At 31.1% G+C, this 25175-nt stretch overlaps 2 protein-coding genes across 3 annotated transcripts in view; both read left to right on the forward strand.

Moving 5' to 3' along the window:
• The window catches only part of Sema1a (Semaphorin 1a), a 713484-nt gene that overhangs the window by 173598 nt on the left and 514711 nt on the right, over positions 1-25175 (forward strand). The window lies entirely within an intron of this gene.
• On the forward strand, positions 5977-7424 carry LOC143201055 (uncharacterized). The gene is made up of 2 exons (XM_076411902.1): positions 5977-6456; positions 6559-7424. The coding sequence occupies exons 1-2, from the start codon at positions 6042-6044 to the stop codon at positions 7422-7424; spliced, it is 1281 nt and encodes a 426-aa protein (XP_076268017.1). The 5' UTR covers positions 5977-6041.

Genomic DNA, 25175 nt, shown 5'->3' on the forward strand with positions numbered 1-25175 from the left:
GACCTGGAAATCAAATGGATTTGCGAAGTTCTCCAAGATTTCGCCTTGAAACACGAACGAAGATTACTAAATCATACTAACGTGGAGGCAATACAATTGCTGGACAGCGTGCAGGATGTCAGGAGATTGAAGCGAATCAAACCATACGAACTTATATAAAGTGTATACCTTTAGGGTTAACTATAGCTATAGGTTATTATAATTTTATTATTGAGGAATAAATATTGATGTATTTTCTCGCACTCGTCTTGCTTGTGAATTAATCCAAGTACAAATGAAAAGTAGTAATACATTAATGTAGAATTAAGATTGTACTAAACGTATCGAATAAAGATGTTATAGAAAAAATCTTGATCCTAACATATTCCAAATACTCTTGGCGAAAATAAGTGGCATAAATGCAACTTCAAAATGTTCCATAATTTAATTAATGTATATATGAAACATGCGAATACGACATCAAAGACTGCATAGTTGCTGCTCATTTGGCCATCCAACGCCGTACCCCGCGCTTTTCTAATAAACTTCGCCTAATATTAAATTGTTTTAACAGCTTATATCCTTCCGCGGTCTGCTAATGTTCACCTGTCTGATAAAGAATTTTAAATTGGATGGCAAAATTAAATCTTTATTATTAATATGGTACATAAATTAATTTCGGAAACTTTTTAATATCCCTACCGCGAACTTGGGTTAGTCCTTTTATCTCTACTATTTTTCATAGAAATTGCCTGTTTAGGAGGTTCTCATTTTGTTTAATAAATTAATCAAACTCTATTATGATCCAACAACTTTAACATTGGTTATCTTCATTAAAAAGTAACTAGATTGTAAACCTGTTTTCATCAATGTTTTGTGGATATATGGGTTGCCTTTTCGTTTTTTCTTTTAATGACACACATTGCATCTCTTTCTCACGTGAAATAATGTTTATACATGTCACTGATGTATTTCTTATTATATGCACCCCATTATACAACACTACACAAGATCAGATGGTTTGATTCTTTTGAGTCTGTGTCCTGTTCTGGTGGAAATGCAATTCTTGCAATTCTCTTGATTTCTTGAATGACTGTGGGTATCTGAAGGTGTCGATGTAGGTAGTCAGTCCTGTAGTATTTTGAGTGCGCCCTCTATCAGGACTTTGTTCTGAAATATTTCTATTTTGTTTATTTTACTCTTTGCAGAACATCCCCATAATTGAACTCCGTATATCCATATAGGTTTCAGTATTTGCTTATATAAAAGCAATTTATTTTGTACTGATAATTGTGATTTTCTTTCAATTAGCCAAAACGTTTTCCTATATTTCAATTCCAGTTCTTTTATTTTCTTCTTTATATGTTCCTTCCAGCGAAGTTGTGCATCAAAATTCATTCCGAGATATTTAGCGTTGTTGTTATATGGAATGAGAGAATGAGAGTATTATTTAATGTTATTGGTGCTTCTACGGTGTGATTGTATGTGAACTGCACATTCACATATTTATCTTCGTTAGTTTTTATTTTCCAAGCTTATGTCCAATTATTTATATTGTCAGTTGCCTGTTGTCATTTTCGTGTGACTTCTTGACTATTGTCTCCGACAGCTATAATCGCAGTATCATCAGCAAATATAGCCATCGTAATATTCTCCATTAGTAGTATATCACAAGCGTAGAGTAGATGAAACATTGGCCCCAGTACATTTCCTTGAAGTACACCTGCTTTAGCTTCTTTTCTTGTAGAGTAAGCTTCTTCTTGTTTAAGTCTGAACATCCTGGCTGTAATGTACGATTTTAGTAGTTCGGTGTGTTGTTTTAGTAATATTTTTTCTAGTTTATGAACAAGGCCTTTATGCCAAACCTTATCGAAGGTTTGTGCTACATTTAAGAATATAGTTGAGCATACTTTGTTACTTTCGTAGGCTTTTTCAATAACATCTGTTGTTCTGGGGATCTGGTCAATAGTTGAATGTTTGTTAATAAACCCAAACTGTTGTGTATGCTGGTATTAGGTTTTTCTCTCTATGATCGATTTTATTCTTTTCAACAGCAGTTCTTCAAAAACCTTAGATATTACTGGCAGCAGTGATATGGGTCTATAGGCTTTTATTTCGTTTGGTGACTTTCTAGGTTTGGGGGTCATTATAATTTGCGCCACCTTCCAAATGCATGGAACATGTTTTAATCTAAATGCTGTATTAATCAAGTCGGTTAATTTTATAATTCCCTTTCTTGGTAGTCTTTGCAGTAATTCCCATGTTACTAAATTATAGCCTGGTGATTTACTGGTATTAATGTCAGTTTTAATAACTTTGGTTAGCTCTTTCGGCGTGGCTAATTCAATCATCGAATTTTCTATCTTCCATGTTCGTCAAATTATATTCAATATTAGTTTCGTTTGGTTTGAAAGTTTTTTTCTAGATATTCAGCCAATGTTTCTGCTTTTTGGTGATTGTCATGTGCCGAATTCCCACCTAGGTCTCTTATAGGTGGACTGTGTAGAGATGAGCGCTTTAGATATTTCGTGGCTTTCCAGAGTGAATAATCAGTTTCTTTATCATCTATTAAATTTCTCAGATGGTCATGGTCATTTATGGTTTTGTTTTTAATTTTCAGTATTTCTCTTTTCAGTCTTTGGGTTATATTTAATATTTTTGATATTTTAAAATACCTGTTCTTTCCTGAAGTAATTTAGAGTTGCTAATATCATATAACTCTATCTATTACCAATGTCAATTCGAACATAAAAAGGGAAAACTATTAAGTTTAGGAATGAAACCGTTATTTCTTTATTTTATTGATCTAATATACTTATTATATTAAAATCCTCCAATGTAAATGAGACATTCCACTAAAGTCTTCGAGAACCTTAACATGAATATAATTTAAGATTTGTTGTTAGTTTCGAGCGCTGAGCCAGAATGGTGTTTCGGGAATTTATTTAAATAAGAGCATGTTGTTAATGGTGAACGAAGGAATATTAACTGCCAACAAGAACATTTCGAAACATTATCTGGTTCTATATGTCTCATTTCTTAGCAACAATTTGGTTACATGTGTGTGAATGAATGTTATGTATTGTTAAGAGAAATTGTATTTAATATAAGTTGAAAGTATTAAATATTGTATTATATGTTATAATTAAAATATTAAGTATTGTAAAAATCTCCATGTATTATTTGGGATGATTAATTTTGATTTTATTAAAAGTTGCGTGCTCTTGTAAAAGAGATTTCAGCTTTTATAAAATTTTAATGGGTTATCCCATAATATATAAAAAAACTATTAGAAACTTTATACGTTTTGGTTGATTATTGCAAGAATAACGGTCTTCTACGTTCTAAGTGGAAACTGGATCAAAGTGATTGAGCAACAATAAAAGCTCTGGTCACAAACAAACAAAAATGTACAACAAAAACCTGAAAAAGAGTCGTGTCTTTTCTAGTATTAAAACAGGTTATATTACACTGTACACACACACACACACACATATATATATATATATATACAATATTTCACAATAAACTACTTTAATTAGAACATTAGTTCACAGATATTATACTAGATCTATAAATATTCGATGCGAAAAATGTTCTTAATATTCTATACAAAATAAAAATATTATTTCTGTCATATTTCCTTATTTTTAATATCATTTCAGACAAATACTGAAATAGTATATACTGTCCACAAACTTAACTGGCAAAAGCAATCTTATTACAAGCACAATTACCGTCATCTATTTTATTGATAGCCGAAAATATCGCAGGCATTTTGAAAGAAACAAGGGAAAATTTCCCGACTCTTTTATTTATTCAAAAGTCATGAATAAAATTTCAAATAAATAATTAAGGTTTGATCATTTTTTCAAGCAAATTGAGTGTTTATCGTAATTTATTAAGAAAAGTAATATTACGAACTAGTAAATAAGGTTTTAAATTATTATAATTACTTCTTGTAGATTTGGGACGTTCAGATTTACTCCTCTCTTAATTTCGTTATATCGCTGTTTTTTTAAAGAGTCTAATGCACACAAACTTTACATCAAATTCTAATTGTTTCTCCAATTTGGCGCATAAAATATTCTTGCTCCATCAACTGTAGTGTTATAACTCATATGCATTACTTTTTTTAAATATTTTTTGAGAAATCAAGGCACCTGTTCTTTTCTGGAGTAATTTACAGTTGCTAATATCATATAACTATCTATTACCAATGTTAATTCGAACATAAAAAGGAAAAACTATAAAGTTTAGGAATGAAACCGTTATTTCTTTATTTTATTGATCTAATATACTAATTAAAATCCTCCATTTCCAAGTCTTCGAGAGCCTTAACATGAATGTAATTTAAGATTCGTTGTTAGTTTCGAGCGCTGAGCCAGAATGGTGTTTCGGGAATTTATTTAAATGAGAGCGTATGTTGTTAACGGTAAACGAAGGAATATTAACCGCCAACAAGAACATTTCGGAGCATTATCTCGTTCTATATGTCTCATTTCTTGGCAACAATTTGGTTACATGTGTGTGAATGAATCTTGTCTTGACGTAATTAGTATATTTTGTTTATTGTTAAGAGAAATTATATTGAATATGAGTTAAAAGTATTAGATATTGTATTATATATCTTATATATAAAAATGAATCGCAAAATATGTTCCTAAGCGCATAACTCAACAACGCCTGAACCAATTTGGCCAAATCTTTTTTTAAAATGTTCGTTGAAGTTCAGGGATGGTTTTTACGGCGAGAAAAATTAGAATTATTGCTGGAAAAACCCTAAAAATAGCCCTTTTTGTTTGAATTTGTTTCGTGTATCAGTTGACAATTCATCTGTCATCTGTCAAAAGTCATCTGTAACAGACAACTTTTTTTTTTTAAATTTGATATGACTTGAACTCAAATCCTTTTAATCCGTACGAATTGTTTTATTTATTTAAAATTTTTTATTTGTTTAAAATTTAATTCAAATTTTAAATAAATAAAACAATTCGTACGGCTTAAAAGGATTTGAGTTCAAGTCATATCAAATTTAAAAAAAAAAGTTGTCTGTTACAGATGACTTTTGACAGATGACAGATGAATTGTCAAGTGATACACGAAACAAATTCGTATATCGTGTTTTGTGCAGAGTGTTTAGTTAGTTAGTGTTTGTTTAGTTCGTGATTAGTGAAAAAATAATTTATATTTGATATGCCTCCTATAAGACGAAGCAATTTAGGTAGAAGAACCAGAAATGCTATAAACCAAGCTAATTACCGATCTAATCGTACTGCACAAGAACGTGACGACGGAAATGAACGTGAAAGAATTCGGATATCACAAACGCGTGAAGCGCGAGCGCGACATTCAACTAATAATCGCGCAAGTTTGAATCCAGCTGCTTTCAGTTACGATGTGTCAATTGACTACAGTAACTACCAATGTGTTGTTATTGGTTCTATGAACTTGGTTTGCTCACACTGTAAGGCATTAAAATACAAAAACGAAGCCAATGGATTGTGTTGCGCAAATGGTAAAGTGAAATTGATACAATTGGATCCACCACCAGAACCATTGTACTCATTGGTTTCAGGAATAGGAACAGATTCTATACACTTTTTGACACATATTCAACAATATAACAATTGCTTTCAAATGACTTCATTTGGGGCAACAAATGCAGTTCGGGAAAATTTTATGCCAACTTTCAAGGTATGTATTATAGCAGTTACTCATAATTATTTTAGCGAACAACATTTTCTGTCACCAAAGTTAAGATGTGTTACTAATCTTCAATTTCTTAATAATTACGAAATATATCACTTAGTCATCATATTATATGGTGATTCAGTTTCAGTGACACTTTTATTATATTTTATATTTGATAGATATTAGTTAAAACTAAATATATACTTTTTAAGATCAAATATTATTTAAGTTTGATCATTGACAATCCATTAATTTATACCACACCATAATATTTTTTTTATTTACAGATACAAGGGCAAATATATCACAGAGCAGGTTCACTGTTACCAGTGTCAGATAGCGACAACAAATTCCTGCAAATTTATCTTATGGGCAATTCACCACAAGAAATTGATCTGCGTTGTGCACATAACAATTTAGTAAAAAGGTCTATTGTAGAACAATTACAAACTTTATTTCATCAACACAATCAATTGATTATATTGTTTAAAACTGCCCTGGATCTGATGCCATCCGATAATCACAAAATTGTAATCAGAGCTGATAAAACACCTGCAGGTCAACATACAAGACGTTTTAATGCACCAACTATTGATGAAGTTGCTATCGTTGTAGTTGGAGAAAACTTGGAATCCCGTGATATTGTTTTACATCGTCGGAATTTTCAATTACAACCTATAAAGGAAACACACCGCTCATATGATGCACTGCAATATCCCATTATATTTTGGCAAGGTGAAGATGGCTACGATTTATCAATAAAAATGATAAATCCCATTACAGGTAACTAAAATATTAGTTTAGCTATGGCGATAATATCTCAGTCACTATATTATGTATTTTAATTTTATATTTGAATGTTATTAAAACAAAATCTGTTTACAGGTTCTGAAACCAACAAAAAAGTCAGTTCAATGAACTATTATTCATACCGCCTAATGATTCGGGAAAATGCAGATAATCGCATATTGAAATGTCGGCGATTATATCACAAATATGTTGATGACATGTATGTTAAAATTGAAACGGAGAGATTAACATTCATCAGGTTGAATCAAACCAAACTCCGATCTGAAGAGTATATTCACCTTCGAGATGCGATTAATACTGATGGAAATGCACAGAATGTCGGTCGGATGACTATTCTTCCAGCAACATACATCGGAAGCCCTCGGCATATGCACGAATATGCTCAAGATGCCATGTCGTATGTTCGTCATTATGGTACAGCAGATTTGTTCATCACATTTACATGCAATCCGCAATGGATAGAAATTAAGCAGGAGTTATTACCTGGGAAATCATCCATTGATCGTCATGATATTACAGCCAGAGTCTTTAGACAAAAGTTGAAATCTTTAATGAATTTCATCGTAAAACATAATGTGTTTGGTGAGACACGCTGCTGGATGTATTCTGTGGAGTGGCAGAAACGAGGATTGCCACATGCACACATTTTGATTTGGTTGGTTGAAAAGATAAGGCCAAATGAAGTTGATGCAGTGATATCAGCTGAAATCCCTAATGTACAAGTAGATCCTGGATTGCATGAGGTAGTTATCAAAAACATGATACATGGTCCCTGTGGAACTCTTAATCAAAATTCACCGTGTATGATGGATGGTAAATGTTCAAAACGATATCCACGGACATTAATATCGGAAACAATTACTGGTAATGACTGTTATCCATTGTATCGTCGCAGATCGACAGCAGACAATGGAAAATCAACAATTGTCAAATTAAATTAACAAGATATTGAAATAGATAATCGTTGGATTGTTCCATATTCACCCATTTTATCAAAGACATTCAAAGCACACATCAACGTTGAATCTTGCCATTCAGTGAAATCGATTAAATACATTTGCAAATATGTAACCAAAGGGAGTGATATGGCTGTGATTGGAATTGGTGCAGGGAATTCTAATGATGAAGTTACCCAATACCAAATGGGCCGCTATGTCAGTAGTAATGAAGCAGTTTGGCGAATATTTTCTTTTCCTATTCATGAGAGACACCCTTCTGTTGTTCACTTAGCTGTGCATTTAGAAAATGGACAAAGAGTGTATTTTACAGCACAGAACGCAGTACAAAGAGCTGCTCAGCCACCATCTACTACATTAACCAGTTTTTTTGAGACATGCCAAAACGATGATTTCGCACAAACATTGCTATATTCTGAAATGCCAAAATATTATACCTGGAATCAATCCTCAAGGAGATTTATACGACGGAAACAAGGAAAACCAGTTCCAGGATATACAGATGTATATTCCACCGATGCGATTGGCCGGATTTATTCAGTACATCCAAGCAATGATGAATGTTTTTATTTACGACTGCTATTAGTCAATGTACGTGGCCCAACATCATTCCAACAGTTACGAACTGTTGATGGTGAATTGTGTGGATCCTACAGAGAAGCCTGTCAACGTTTGCAATTGCTTGAAAATGACGCTCATTGGGATCAAACTCTCAATGATGCTGTAATATCATCACACACTCATCAAATACGAACATTGTTTTCTATAATCATATCTACATGCTTCCCATCAAACCCAATTGATTTGTGGATGAAGTACAAAGATTATATGTGTGATGATATTTTGTATCAAATACGGAATAGAATGGGAAATCCAAATATACAAATCAGTGAAGAAATTTACAATGAAGCATTGATTTCAATTGAGGACATGTGCTTGATAATGTCAAACAAACTATTAATTCAATTAGGCCTGACCGCGCCCAATCGTCCAATGCATGACGCTTTTAACCAAGAGTTGCATCGAGAAAGACTGTATGATCTCAACGCTTTGAAAGAATAAATTCAAACAAATCTTCCACTGTTAAATGAACAACAGAAGTATGTATTTGAAACTCTTATGAAAGTAACAAATGATGAAACTGGAGGGATTTATTTCTTAGATGCACCTGGTGGTACAGGAAAAACTTTTTTTATTTCATTAATATTAGCAACAATTCGCTCACAAAATAAAATTGCACTTGCACTCGCTTCGTCGGGAATCGCAGCAACTTTGCTTGAAGGTGGTCGAACAGCCCATTCAGCACTAAAATTGCCATTAAATATGCAAAGCAATGAAACTCCAACCTGCAACGTTTCGAAGAACTCTGCAATGGCAAAGGTTTTGCAGCAATGTAAATTGATTGTTTGGGATGAATGCACGATGGCACATAAAAAATCTTTGGAGGCTTTAGACAGAACCTTAAAAGATCTACGTAGCAATAATAACCGATTTGGTGGTGCAATGATTTTATTAGCAGGAGATTTTCGTCAAACATTGCCAGTGATTCCACGATCAACGCCAGCTGATGAACTCAATGCATGTCTAAAGTCCTCCAATTTGTGGAAACATGTTAAAGTACTTCATTTAAGCAAGAATATGCGTGTCGAGTTGCAAAATGACCAATCTGGAAACATATTCTCTAAACAACTCATTGACATTGGTAATGGCAAATTTCCTATAGACATGTTGACGGCTTGCTTTTGCTATGACTATAAACAAGTCCCAGGGGCAATCATTAAGTGTTTGTGGTATTAATCTAGAAAACCCATGTTTCTCACATGGTCAATTGTATGTAGCCTGTTCCCGTGTTGGAAAACCATCAGATTTGTTTGTCTATGCGCCAGGTAATCAAACAAAAAACATCGTATACCACAAAGCAATATAATGATAATAATAATAATAATTATGATTCACATGATTAACAATAAAGCGATTACTTACTTTTCAATCCTTATATATGTTTTATTTAATTATTTTTTATTCACAACGCCCTATCACCAGGGTGATGGTTCTGTTCAGGAGAATTTTTTAAAATACGTAGGCACAAAAACTGCCACATTACAAATCTTTTTGACAGGACGAAGTCTGTCGGGTCAGCTAGTTATAAATAAAGTTTTAAGTATTGTAAAAATGTCCATATATTATTTGAGATGATTAATTTTGATTTTATTAAAATTTGCGTGCTCTTGCAAAAGAGATTTTAACTTTTATGAGATTTTAATGGGTTGTCCCATATAAACAGCATATCTTTCACCAGATGCTGCTATAAAATCGTTTAGTGTTTCACGAGAGTTTTTGTGAAAAAGGAAAAAGGAAAACTATAAATATTCTTTTAAGACATAATTTCCAATAGTTGCAATGTGTATTAGCGAGAAACTAAATGGTGTTACTAACACATTATAGTAAATATATTTATTATGTTAATACAGGATATAATTTACAACTTTACTTCTTCAACCTATTATCAACAGTGATTTTATTAAAAGTCAACAAATGCTGCTTCTGTCCCTACTTCTGTTTAAACCAAACTTTTTCAGATTATTCTTTTCGTATTTAACAACTAAAAAACTAAGAAAATAGTTTCAGGTCTTCCAAAAATGAACTGACTGACTTTGTATTCTGGTTCCTTGATCATAGTGATAAAATAAACACATTTGATATTTTCTATTGTACTTTCGATTGTTAGTTTGCCTTCTGGTTGATAATCTTTAAATTGCGCTTTTCTGCATTCTATGTTGTCAAATTCGAACCCCAAACGCTAGGGATAATTTCGAACCAAGGTTATTTCCTAATTTCAACAGTTTGTGACTAAGAGTGCTTTGTGCAAATTTATTTGTAGTATGAATCCAAGACGGCAGATTCAACAAAAAAGTCTCCCTCCTACAGTTCAGTTACTAAAATATTATCCCAAAAAGACATTTTTTTAGATTAATCTACAACCTATGGGTTTAGGAGTGTTACGAGGCAATAGGTCGAGTAATAATAATAGGAGGTCTAGTATTGTACCCCCTGTATGAAATATTTACATTATATAGCAGATAATAGTTTTCATCAGAAAAACTGTTTAGGCACTAAGAGAAATAAAAAATCAATAATGCTTCTATTTCTTTAATTACGTTAAATTAAGCTTCGTTATTAATATGATTAACAATTGGTCTTTTCCAAGCTGTATATAATAGCTTAGATGGTTCACGTAATAGTAATAGTGTTGCTCTTATGATATAGATAACATTAATGTGCAAGAAAAAGTTCTACGAGCTGTTTACGTTTTGTGACGTGCTCTTTATATTTTTGAGTGTGTTGAAACCGAAAGTGCCTTCCTTTTTGTCATTCGACGACACGTTTCTTAACAATTTAGGTAATTATGTTAAACGAGTCATTACATTAAAATAAAAGGGAATATACTTGAAACTATTCTATTATTTACAAATCATAGGGATACATATTTTTATCTAATATACATTCACTCTAATATACTTCACTATTCTAAAATACACGCACTAAATCCTTTTGTTTTTCCCAGTAATGTTCTTGTTTGAGTGAAGGTCTTGTGAAGAATCTGGATGGACCCTCTGAAGCGTCCAACAGTAGTTTGATGACACTGAGATAATACCTTTGATTCGGTATCACTTCTCTTTAAAATCCTGATGAAATCGTTCATTTTGTTCTTTACTCGCATCTTAACTCATTACGAAACCTAAAGCTTCAAATGCTTTTAACACTATTTTGTTGATTTGTTTATAATTAAGCTCTTTATAATTCCCTAGAAATATGTTTATAACCTTGTTAAAAGCAATTCATCCTTCTTTTTGGTGATCTGTCATCGTCTTGATGAATTGAGGTCCCACGAAAACGCCTTCCTGGACTTTTGGTTTTGAGTAGCGTTAGTAACAGTCGATAGTCGCAAAACAGCCGAAACAGACTATCGACAATAAACTAGCAAATGCACAGTTCCACTGTTTCGTTCAATTATATATATATAATTTCATTTATTTATAATTTCATTTTAAACGAAGTAGAATTACTTTTATATGTTAATGTTCTATAATAAATATAGACAATACAATAGAACTTAAACAAAACCTAAAAACTAAAGATGTACAATAACCATAAATACTAAATAAAAATTAAACATATACCTAATCATAGAAAAAAAATGTGTTTAATGCCTGTGCAATTCTTTTAGAATATTAATTTTAATTGCCGTAGGAAAAACATTTCATCCAAAACTTAAGATCATATAAATTTGACATCTGTGTTAACATCGATATATGTTCATATTACCTTATAAAAAAGAACGTGCTTATATATATTAAAGACATCAAAGTATATCAAAGACAACAAGCCAACAATGGTCGGTCGTTAAGCCAATTTACCATCGCCAATCAGCCGGAACAGATGTTCTCCATACACACGACTATTCGAAAGGATTCTCATCGAAAATAAAACTAGCTCGAAAACTCCATTTTATTTTAAAATTGCGTGCGGCGAACCTTAACGACGTCCCGTTAAGGTTTATTTACATTGCCCGGTTTTCAGGAAAGCTTTATTCTCATTTATAAATAGACCTGTAATGCAACGCTGTACGGCGTAAAAGTAGAATAATCCGAATGAGTCGCGGTATACTGCCCGACTGTGTGTTGTAGGCGTTGTTTTTTTTTGCGTAATTTTTACAATTGTACGGAGGAGAAAACGGGTTTTACATTGTTTAAATCGCAGTGGAGTTTTGTAACTCAGTATTTAAGGGAATCGTCCTTTAAATATTGTTACGTCTGATACTGTGTAACTTTTTGTTCTGGGATTTTTTTAAAGGTGTTCTAGTCTAGGAATTTGAAAAAATAGTTTCTTTTTTCATATTTCCAACGCTTAACCCTTTAAGAATATATATTCATAAGAGGAGTTTTCAAAATTCAAATTATTTTTGGAGATATAGCTGTTTTAGTGACGCTGAATCTAAAGACGAAACTCTGAACGGTTTTTTTAACCTTTGACATGATATCTCTATCTTTTGATGATTATTGGAATTATTGGACTTTCTGGTACGCCTGCTATTGGTTATACTTCCTGCATAATTATATTTAGTGCTTAAATTGTTAGTTTCGGGCGCTGAACCAGAACGGTGTTTCGGGAATTTATGTAAATGAGAGCGTATGTCGTTAACGGTGACCGAAGGAATATTAACCGCCAACAAGAACATTTCGGAGCATTATCTGGTTCTATATGTATCATTTGGTTACATGTGTGTGAATGAACGGTTGTCTTAACGTAATCAGTATATTTTGTGTATTGTTAAGAGAAATTGTATTTAATATGAGTTAGAAGTATTAAATACTGTATTATATATTATAAATAAAGTACTAAGTATTGTAAAAATCTCCATATATTATTTGGGATGATTAATTTTGATTCTATTAAAAGGTGCGTGTTCTTAAGTAAAGTGTAAAAAGGATTTTAGCTTTTATGAGATTTTAATGGGTTATCCCATAATATATAATAAAAACTATTAGAAACTTGATAGGTTTTGGTTAATTATTGCAGAATAACGGTCTTCTACCTTCTAAGTGGGAACTGGAACAATATGATTGAGCAACCACAAAACCTCTAGTCACAAACAAACAAAAATGTAAAACAAAAACCTAAAAAAGAGTCGTGTCTTTTCTAGTATTAAAATAGGTTATATTACACTATACACACATACATATAAAATATTTCACAATAAACTATTGAATTTACAATATTAGTTCATAGATATTATACTAGATCTATAAATATTCGATTCGAAGGATGTTCTTAATAATCTATACAAAATAAAGATATTATTTCTGTCAGATATTCCTTATATTTTCTTATCTCAAACAAATACTTTACAAATACAAAATAAAATAGTGTTTAATGTCTACAAAGTTAGCTAGCAAAAGCAATCCTCTTACAAGCACAATTACCGATATCCATTTTATTGATAAACGAAAATATCAGAGGCAATTTGAAAGAAACAAGGAAAAATTGCACGACCCTTTTATTTAATCAAAAGTCATGAATAAAATTTAAAATAAATAATTAAGGTTTGGTCATTTTGTTTCACACAAATAGAGTGTTTATCATGATTTATTGAGAACAGTAATTTTACGAAACAGTAATTTTCTTTTTTAGTGTTGGGAACTATCGACTATTTCAGTCGCTATATTTGGTTCGTCTGATTTTACCACTTTTTACCTGATTTTGTTACTATTTACTATCGACTGTTTCAGTCGTGTACTTTTAGTTACTATTTTTGGTTCTACTAGTTTCATTCGACTGATTTTTAACGTTCTGGCTCTGTCGTCCTGGCCACGACCTTGACAAAAATGTACCCAATTTATGCTTACATATATTTATATGTAATATATATAGTTTTATGATTTTTTGCTAGTTTACTTGTAAATAAAACAAAAAAAAATGTAAATGTAAAATGTAAATGACAAAAAAGTAGAACAATATATTGTATATTAATATTATATATATATATATATATATATATATATATATATATATATATATGTATATATAAAAGTTTCAGTGGTGTACTTTTAGTTTCTATTTTTGGTTCTACTAGTTTCATTCGACTGATTTTTAACGTTCTGGCTCTGTCGTCCTGGCCACGACCTTGACAAAAATGTACCCAATTTATGCTTACATAGATTTATATGTAATATATATAGTTTTATGATTTTTTTGCTAGTTTGCTTGTAAATAAAACAAAAAAAATGTAAATGTAAATTGTAAATGACAAAAAAGTAAAACAATATATTGTATATTAATATTTTATATATATATATATATATATATATATATATATATATATATATGTATATATTTTTTTTTAAATTATATACTCCAATAGCAATATTTTTTATGTCAACTGAAAATAAGGTATTTCCAAAATTTTGAACGATAGTGTATATATAGCAGTGTCGTAAAACACACTTTGTACGTACTGTAAATTATATCCGAAAACAATATTTATGGCTTTGCACTTTTTCAAAAAGGCGCCGATATATATTAAACGATTTTATAGCAACATCTGTTGGATGATATGTTGTTTATATGGGATAACCCATTAAAAGCCAATAAAAGGCAAAATACTTTTTGTATGTACACGCAATCTTTAATAAAATCAAAATTAATTGTCCTAAATAAAATATTAGTAGTGTGGAAGCTGTAAAACATTAAAAGTTTTATAAATTAATATAGACAAGGCTAAACCTTTTACAATAGGGACCAATTAATGATTATACTATACGAAAGAAGGGTTGTACTAATATGTAAATAATAATCTAATTATTTCTGTTCCGTATAGTTTGAACTGAAACTATCCCGGTCCTTTAACCAAGTGGTTCGATCCTCTGCCATTCTCTGCCAATTTAACCAGATGTATTTTTTAATGCACTCCATCCATCTTGCCTTCACTTTCGTCTGTGGGCGTTTCCAATCTGAAATCCATTCTAATACGGTTTTGGTCCATCTATCATCAGTGCTTCTTTCTGTCCCTCTTGATTACAGCCACTTTATTCCCCTTTGTTATCTAGCAAGATATATATATATATATATATATATATATATATATATATATATATATATATATATATATATATATATATATACACGAAAATTATGAAATATGGATGAATTTAAAATAACAAAACTTTTAATTTACTTTTAAAACTATTTTATTTTATCGGAAGTGGAGGCGACTTGTTCAACGGTGATACAAAACTACACTGATGGTTTTGATTAATTAAAATCGGTTCAAACTGTGTTTTTGATTAAAAATGATTACATCAAACCAGGTCGACAATTCACCAGGTGCGTAGAATAACAGACGTAATTAAAAAAGCCTATGAAGATAAAAATTTTTTGTTACGTTTAAACATGGCCAAACACTGCTCAGAATTATCAACACGTTCTTGTTTTTGGTTAACTTTCTCATAGTCAAATGCTCATGCAATATAAAACGAACACATTCTTTTGATATCTATTCGCTATATATTTTCAATCATTCAAAACGGTTTTACGATTTATATTTGATATTTTCTGATATTACCATCTCGTTTGGGCGTCCACTGACCAACGTTTTATTGTTGTTTCTGATGGAGCGGAGTCCTTATAACACTTTTCAAGTCATTGCTTCGCTTGAACGGTATTTATTCCCATGAAGAAGTAGTGTCAAATTAAAACACGAACTTGTTTTTGATCTACTGTTTTGAAAATAACAAAAGTAGCACTCTTAGCACAATAACTCACAAACTCATGAGTAGAATATCATACAATTTTAACAGCACTCTTTTGAAATTTGTTATTGACTGAACAAGCGGTGAATGCAACAAAACTAGAGCTATCTATGGTACAGACGCGGAAATTTTCAGCCCATGTGTTAATACAACTTTTGGATAAGACCAGAACAGGAAGCCGATTCAAAAGAATGAAACTCTCTGACTTTATGTACTGTAGCATAGGGAGGTGCATTTAATAGAAAAAAATCAGTATTATCCATAGAGAAATAAAGATTTAACTTCATAGGAAATTTTGGCGGAATGTTTCGCCACGTCCAACATATAGATGTCGCCACGTTTAACATATTACTTGTTTTATTCGCTATGCTAAGAGCCGCGATGGAATCTGATTGGTCCATTTCGTTCTATGGTTTGTTTATTTTGCACGCCATTTTCAATGTGCCCTATATTGAGAACAGTGTGGTTAGCTTTTTATAACGTTTATACATTAAATTATTATTTTATTTTATTACTATATACAAGTCGGTAGTTCCAGTCGGTAGTTTCAAATGCATTCCCGTTCTAGGATGTGGTGTGTACTCGGATGCACAGATAGTGAGGAAATGCATCATCGTCTTCCGTTAAAAAAACGATCTTTAAGAAATGAGTTAGAAAATATTAAAAATCCTAAACTGGTTGGGTTAAACATGAAATAGATTTATGATCGTTACCATGTGAGACAATTTGTGATACATTTAAACTTTCCTTTAAGTACTTAAGAACAATTTAGTGATGGTGAAAATAATTCCACGAGCCCAGAATATATACAGATGGAAGTGGATCAAAATCAAAATTATATAGAAGGTAAATTGAAGAAGTCAATCACATTTTTGTCCATATTTGCTATCATTAATTTCTGAACTGTCTTACTATATTTATAGTGCCTATTTCCATCGTTCCAGGCCCACAACCAGGGTGTTCGAACCAAGTATCATCGACCTTTGAACAAACTCCAGAAAGTAATGGTAATGTTTGTATTCATTCAGCCAGTATCCCCCTTTCTGCTCATTCTTACTGGTAATTACTTGACTCTATAACGTCAGTCCAGATGTTCCTATAAGAACAAAGTTTTACGTTGTACGGTAGTGTACATCTCAGGTTATTTAGTAAAACTTTTTAAAAAAGGAATTAAGTGTGATTTTTGTTTACATAAAATTATGAAAAAATCTGTAGATCCACAAATTGAGGCTGATTTTATAGAGACAACACAATATCTCGTGCCCCAGACTCTAACAAGATTGTTTCGTTATACTGTCAGTAGGTCCTTGAGCTATGTCTTATTTTATTCAGCGATTTTGCCACGTCGATAATATAACAAAATTTTTGTCAAATGTTTAAAAAAAAGTAAATTTAAAACCCTTCAATTGTACATTCCATAATGATCTTTCGGATAAAATATTAAAGGTACTAACGGAGAGATGGAAGAGATAATTTTGATATATATATATATATATATATATATATATATATATATATATATATATATATATATAATATACATATATATATAAAACCATAAGCAAAAAACTTTTCTGCATTGCATAATTGCAAAATTATCTCTTGCATCTCTCCATATATTTATATTATATTCAAATTTTGTAGATAAATTTACATTATAAATTTATATTTATTGTTATAGTTTATATTTATATGTATATTTAATTGAATTTAATTTAATAAATTTATTCCAGAAAAAAAATGTTTCTTATTTAAATTTCATTGGTCAATTAAACATGACGTCAAGGCTGTCACGTGCCAAACATTACTGAGTGATGAGCTTGGTGACTTGATGAGCCAATCAAATGTCTTCACAATAAAATATTTTTCTTACAGGTGCCTATAATGGAGATTTAAATTAACCAATCAAATTATTTGAATGGCCCATTATGACTCCCTCTGAATGTTGGGCAAAGCAAAACTTTGCGCCAGAGTCCCCTATTGAGTTGCATCTCTATTACTCTATGGTGTTATCACATAAACTAGAGACTAGAGACAAACTGGAGACATAATACTAGAGACTAAGATAAGGCCGATGGGTCCTCCTAGATATATACCTAGATTTAGGTTATTGTAAAGACAAATTGTAGGCTAATCGGCAACGACTAGTAACTTATTTATTATATATAAGTTTAAAAAACACTTTTTTGCCAACACTTCTACTTACTTCTATACATTTCTATATACTTCTATATATTTATTTTGAAATAAACTTTAAAATTTACTACCAAATAATATTTTATTATAAATTATTTCTCCGTCATACATCAAAGATCGGCTAAATTTCTCGACATCTACACTATATCGGACAGAGTGTACCATTTGATGGGATCCCTCTTCGGTGGCATTGCCCTCCTTGTGTTACACCCTCTCTGTGTGTTAATTACCCCCTCAGTTTTAGGCGGAGTCGACCCATCTCAATACGCTTTAATTTATTGCCTTTCTCCTCAACACTCTTGTTTAAGTTGTATATAGGGTGTTGTCAACTGACCCTTCTTTTCCATTGAGTAATAGTCCTCACTTCAAGAAAATTACAGTCGAAATCACCAACTTCAAAGTATACTATAACTATATTTATCCCGTAGTATCCAGTATGTATAATACCTTATATAATATACAAGGGCTGGACAAAATAAACTATACACCTGGTATATACATGTGAGCATCCATCCTGGTAGACATCCAACAGATTCGTAGAGTGTCTCAATAGTTTCCAATGCAATATTGTCCCATTCTTGGACAAAAACATTCGATAATTGCTTCAGTGATGTTGGAGATGGAAATCTGTTCCTCCATGTCTGTTCAAAGCTCCCAATAATGTTTCAATTATGCAGGTTTGACGATTATGCTAACCAAGAAAAATGTTTGATGCTTTTCTTATGGTCCTCAAACTAAGACTGAACCTTGTTAGCTATATGTTATATGTTGTTAACTATAAGCAAATATCTGTGTTTAGCTTAATATCTACATAAACCTATATATCTATTTACAATATTATTTTAACTACTACCAACTGATCAGTCTGAAGTCGGTGCCGGGGCCAAACAATAAAAAATAATAATATAATTTTGTGACATATACACAAAATTAAAATAACTACAAAACAAATCTAATTTCTTGCTGCAAAGTAAGTTTAGGTAGGTATAAAGCTAAATTGTGCGTATATAGTAAAATATAAAATACGTGTAGTAGATATGTTAAATAAGGCTTTTGTTTATTTTTATTTAGTTATTCCAAAGAATATTATATATATTTTATTTTAAAATGTTTTTTTTTGGTGTTAAAAACCAATAGTTTGATTATTTTTTTAATTTTTAGTGAGTTCCTTATTTATTTTTTGTCGGTTCAATTTTTTTCATAAATATATTTTATTATTTCAATTAACAACAAACTGTTTCTAAACTTGAACTAATAAACGGTATATATTATTAGTATATGTTTCGAATAAATACGCTTCCAAACATATGAAGAAAGAAAATAAAATTACCTTTTCCACAATCTAGTATTATACAATTTAACCATTACCTGAAATCTATTCAAGTTACTTCTACTGTCTAATATAAGTTTTGCATGAATTATTTGTAGAATGAACAGGCTTTAACAAATATTATTGAAAGCTATCGATTCACTTCCCAATCAGACAACACCATTTTCTCGTTCAAGTAATCAACATAAAATGTCGCCTGCATTTGCATTAGCACAAACCGATGCTCAGTTGCGATCTTATCGGCGTCAGTAATACGAGACCTAAAGAGGTCTTTTTATCGTCATAATCATTTAAAACGTTTTCTTTGATATCTATGAGGTTTTTAGTTTTTTATGTTGGCTATCAATAGTAATGATATCGTATTCAACAGCGATTATTTGGCTTGGGGACTTTTTTAGTAAATAGTTTTACGACAGAATTTTTCTGGTAGAAATTACTTTTCAACCGACTTCAAAATAGGAGGAGGTTCTATGTTCGGCTGTATATATTATAATTATGGACAAATTTCCAAAATTCTTTTTTTATTCGAAGGAGTGCCGAGGTGGCCCCATTGGAAGCAAGTTGGGATGCGTTGGGGGTAGGCGGATGATTTGTAAATCAAGGGAAATCCCAAATTTCAAAGGCACGTACAATGTTTTCACTTATTTTTGATATAAAATAATCAAATATTTGTGTAATGTTATTGGTGAACTGGTGTGAGGAAAAATCGGAAGTAGTTCAGTGTAAAAGTCAGTCAGTTTGCTTTTTAAGCACTAACCATATCATATGAGACGTGGTAGAAACGCTGTAGGCAACTGTTTCTCTGATGTAATGGTTAGAATGTTGAGGGCAGCAACCTATTGTGTTCTAGTTTGATTGGAACATTTGTTAAATCACCTCGACTGGGCAGCGGACCCGAGGGCCTGAAACATTCCTTATTTTCCATCATGTCTCTTTATTCCCATTTTCCCTCATACTTTACTTAGTTCTTTTACTTGGGCTATTCATTATAATACATAATAAAATAACTGCGTAATTTATTAAGTAATTGTCTAACACTAAAAAGAGAAAAATAAAATATTTTTAGCGAAAAAATAAATAAAGAACTCACTAAAAAGTAAAAAATAATCATACTTAAAATAATCATTAAGTGTGTATATAGTAGAATATAAAATACGTGTAGCAGTTAGGTTAAATAAGTTCTTGTTTACTTTTATTTATTTACTACAACGATTATTATGTGCGTGTTTAATTTTAAAACTTTTTTTGTGTCAAAAATCTGAGTTTCATTTTTTTTAACTTTTTAGTTAGTTCCTTATTTATTTTTTGAAGATTATTTTTTTGTTAAAGATGTTTTTTTTTAATTAGCACTAGCATAAACATTATTACACCAGATACTAAGATAGGGTCGATGTGTCCTCCTAGATATATATAATCTATTCAAAAAAATATTGTACCTACGTCATCAAGATATTTAATGTATTGCCTGCCGCAACTTGTAAGTTTGTTTCAGAATCAGAAAATATTTTCCTTCTCATTTTATACTAGTTAAAAAGAGACACAATATTATAGTGGTCGTTTAGATGAACTATAATATTAAAATAAATTATATTTGATAACATTTTTGTTGAATTATTTTATTTAGATTAGAATTTTGTTGTATTTTAAAACCAAACTGAACTAAAACTCAGAGTTGATGCGGCAACATTGCAACGTTTTGATGTCACGAGTTTGAATGGCGTATGTACAACGTAACTTTGAAGAGACTGTACCTAAATTTAAATTATTTTAAATTGTAGGTTAGTCGGTACCAACTAGTGACAATGTAATAAATAAATTTTAAAAAAAATATTGTGAAACTCAAAAAATAGCTGTAATGAAAAGTAATAAAAATAAAATATAGGAAATCTTCAATTGCCTTTAGGAGGATTCAATTAATGAACTGCTGAAGTCGTCTGTATTTACATGTACCGAAGACTTGAGAGCAAATAATTACAAATTGAAATATTGCATTTCCGTCTGGCAGTTGACGAAAATGCGCCCAAGCGTAAGGAGAAAAGAACAAATTAGTACACTGGAAATTAATCTCTTTGACCGTATCATTGTTAACAGGAGACAGTTCTATTCACGGTAATTAATACCAGAACTGAAAAGATATTTCATTTAATTAAGAAAGAATGAGCATGGCGAATTAAATTCCGAGGACTTAATCGAAAACAGCTTTGAAAGAGCGGAACAACGACTGGTTTTTTTATTTCAAATTGTTTGCGCTGTCCATCCTTTACAAGTTTATGTGGAACGATTTAGTAAGAGCTTCCTTTAATTTGTGAGCTTTTTAAATTGCTTTGTAAGTAACAATTAAAGCCTTACATAGATATCGACATAGAGTAGAGAGTCAACTCAATAGGGATATCTAGCGCGAGTTTTGCTTTGCCCAACATCCACTGTTATATCGGCTATTCAAGGAATTTGATTGGTCATGTAAAATCTACATTATAGGTACCTGTAAAGAAACATTTTGCTGTGGAGATATCTGATTGGTTCTTTAATAAAGTTTGTCATTCAGCTGCGGCACGTGACAGCCCTGGCGTCACGTTTAATTGAGCAATAACATTTAAATAAAAAAACAATTTAATTTTTTAAATAAATTTATGAATTCAACGAATAAAATAAATATAATCAGTAAAAATAAATATATCTATAAAATGTAAATATTATATATATAAAATCATATACAAAGAACTTTGGAGCAAATAAAAATTACTTCTTCAGTCTTTTCCCATTTCTATATTTGTTTAGTGCCATCAATTTAATCTATTAGAGATCTATTATGGGTTTACACAAAAGTATATAGTACTCATTATTTGTAATATTTTAATATTTGTAAAGTTGTAGATTTACATTTTTTAAAGATATTTGACAAAAATATGTTATATTATTGACGTGGCAATATCGCGGGATAAAATAAAAGAGTTTAAAATAAAGAGACCTACTGACAGTATAATAAAACAATTTTCTGGGACAACGATATTGTTTTGACTCGTTTATTCATATAGGAATACCTCTAATTGAAGTTATAGAGTCATCCCCCATTAGTATAGAATGTAAATCATTTAAATAGCCCTCATGTTCATTCTTTTCGTAATTTCGTAAAGGCCAATGAGATGAAAAAATTAAGTTATATTGAGCGCTTCAAAAATGATTTCTAAAACATACTAGCCGAGAATGTATATTTCTGCCTCCATTAGCTAGATCCAAAAAAACTATCTTGGTTAAGTAGCCAATATATTTATTTGGATAACTACAATGTTTTTTTCTTTAATGAAATGAACCCCTCAAGGTGGTTATTAAATTGATTTATTCTTACTTGGGCAATAAATTTTACACCAAAATTCATCGTATATTGTATATCGATTCTTTGTATATCCTCTCTTAATAGATTTGCAATCAGGAGCTATCATTTTATTGGAGCTACAACTATTGATCCAAGAAGAAAAGTGTATAGCCGTTTGCATAGCTACTTTCGGAAGGGGATTAATTTCTAAAATTAAAAAAATAAAAAATTTATATTTATATATGTATGAATAAACTTACTCAGACTTTACTACAATAAAACATGCTATAACGATCATAAATTTCTTTTATACTTTATACAATCGGTTTGGGATTTTTAACATTATCAACCATTTGTTAATAACAGCCAAATACTACTTCGAATGAAAAGGATTCTGCATTTCTTTACTATCTGTGTATCCGGATACACAATTCTTCCCATATCAATAATTCTCTTTCCTTTTTGTACTACCGACTTATATCTACTAATGAACTAATAATTTAATCTCTAAAGCCACTATTCCTTATGTCAGCTATACTGAAAATGGCGCTCTAAATAAACAACAAACATATACAATACAATTACACATAATTTAGCTTAATACCTACCTAAACTTATTTTGCAGCAACAAATGAGATTTATTTTGTTCGTAATTTAATTTTGTATATATGTCACAAATGATGAGTTGATGGTAGTTAAAATAATATTGTAAATGGATAAGTAGGTTTATGTAGGTATTAAGCTAAACACAGATATTTGGTTATCGCAAAAGCCATTGCATCGCCGATTGTTGATTTTCTGAAATTGGTGGAAGAATAATGCCTCCATACATATAGCTAACAAGGTTCAGTCTTGGTTGAAGAGCATAAGTATAGATTTTTTTACAATCCTTTGTTACCGTTATTATTAGTTTAAAACATATCGTATGGTAATTTATTACATTCATTCAAGTCATAACATATGATTTATAAGCTGTTGAGAAAACGTTATTTATTTGAAATTTTACAGTATATAAAACATATCGGTTTTCAAACTACATGCCATTAGACAGGCATATAGTTTCAGTGTATATCTATATTACAGGTTATTTGATCCTCTAGCCCTACCAGCGATCTGCGTTCTTTAAAAAGATATAAATAGTCTGCATTTGTTGACGTATACGTTTTATAAGTTTATCGTTTAAAACAAGCTGGTATTTATATTAAATGTCATTATTATTAAATTATTAAAATTAATTCTTAAAGGCTTGTTGGCGTATCCAGGAGTAGTTCACGTTATTGAAATGTTTACACTAATGAACGTGATTTGAAAATACACAATAAAAAGAACAAATGAGACCCAACATCAAATGGTATTCGAACGCACTAAAAAGTTTAAATTGCTTGCATTTGATGATGCAGCTCTTTATTGTATCAAATGAAATTGTACTATTTGAGTAAATACAATGCACAAATTGTAATTTTGAAATTCATTTTAATTACCGTTGAGAAATATCAACCGAAATTTATTATCGACTGTTTAGTAAATGACTACTTTTTACTATCGACTGTTCCAGTCGGTATTTTTGGTTCGACTGATTCTACTACTTTTTAATAGCGACTGTTTCAGTCGACTGTTCTCAGTGGTTATTTTTGGTCTGACTGATTTTGTTATTATTTACTATCGACTGTTTCGACTGTTTTCAGTCGATAGTTCCCAACGCTAATTTTAATAATAACCTACCAATCTTCAACTCATTATTTTATTAAGTACTTTAGAAATACTTTGTTTATGAATTCTTCAACTAGATATCTGCTTAGTTTCTTTTGCTTGTCTTGACTTCATCGACAATATTTGGTTCATAACAGGTCAATTGAAAAGTCGCCGGCCTACCATAGTAAAACACATTTTTTTTGGCAAAATTAGTTTTTTTATTAAACATAATTCCCTTCAAGGGTGATACACTGATTATAGCGACCCTCCAACTTTTAGATACCATATTTGTAGTACGATTTGTCCTTTGCTTCACAATAGGCCTCAGTTTCGGTGATCACCTCTTCATTCAACGAAAATTCGAGGGAGCATTCTTTTAAGATCTGAGAACAATAAATAGTCGTTGGCGGCCAGATCTGGAGAATACGGCGAATGAGGAAGCAATTGGAAGCCCATTTCATGGATTTTTGCCATCGTTTTCACTGACTTGTGACACGGTGCATTGTCTTGGTTAAGCAGGACTTTCTTTTTCTTCAAATACGGCCGTTTTTCGGCGATTTCGTCCTTCAAACGGTACCTTCCTTTTTTAAGGTAGTCATTGAAAATATTCCATGCGCATCTCAAAATACAAACGCCATAACCTTGCCAGCCGACTGTCAGTGCTCATTTCACCACGTCTAAACTTAGCATACCAATCCTTGATGGCGGATTTTCCTAGGGCAGTATCCGGAAGCTCGGCATCAAGCCAAGTTTTTATTTCAACTGTATTTTTTCCCTTTAAAAACCAATATTTTATCAACACGCGAAATTCGTTTTTATCAATTTTTTCACAATAACAAAAGTTGCTTCACTCAAAATGCTATAATTCATAAACTAATGATCCGACAGCTGGCAAA

The sequence above is a fragment of the Rhynchophorus ferrugineus genome, unplaced genomic scaffold, assembly GCF_030347505.1.
Source record: "Rhynchophorus ferrugineus isolate W39M unplaced genomic scaffold, kcgeb_rfMv2 rfM8, whole genome shotgun sequence".
Taxonomy (NCBI): Eukaryota; Metazoa; Arthropoda; class Insecta; order Coleoptera; family Curculionidae; genus Rhynchophorus; species Rhynchophorus ferrugineus.

Coding starts and splice junctions, on each gene's coding strand:
- LOC143201055 (XM_076411902.1), top strand. CDS start 6,042: ATGGGCAATTCACCACAAGAAATTGATCTGCGTTGTGCACATAACAAT. Junction 6,457..6,558: donor AATGATAAATCCCATTACAG/GTAACTAAAATA, acceptor ATCTGTTTACAG/GTTCTGAAACCAACAAAAAA.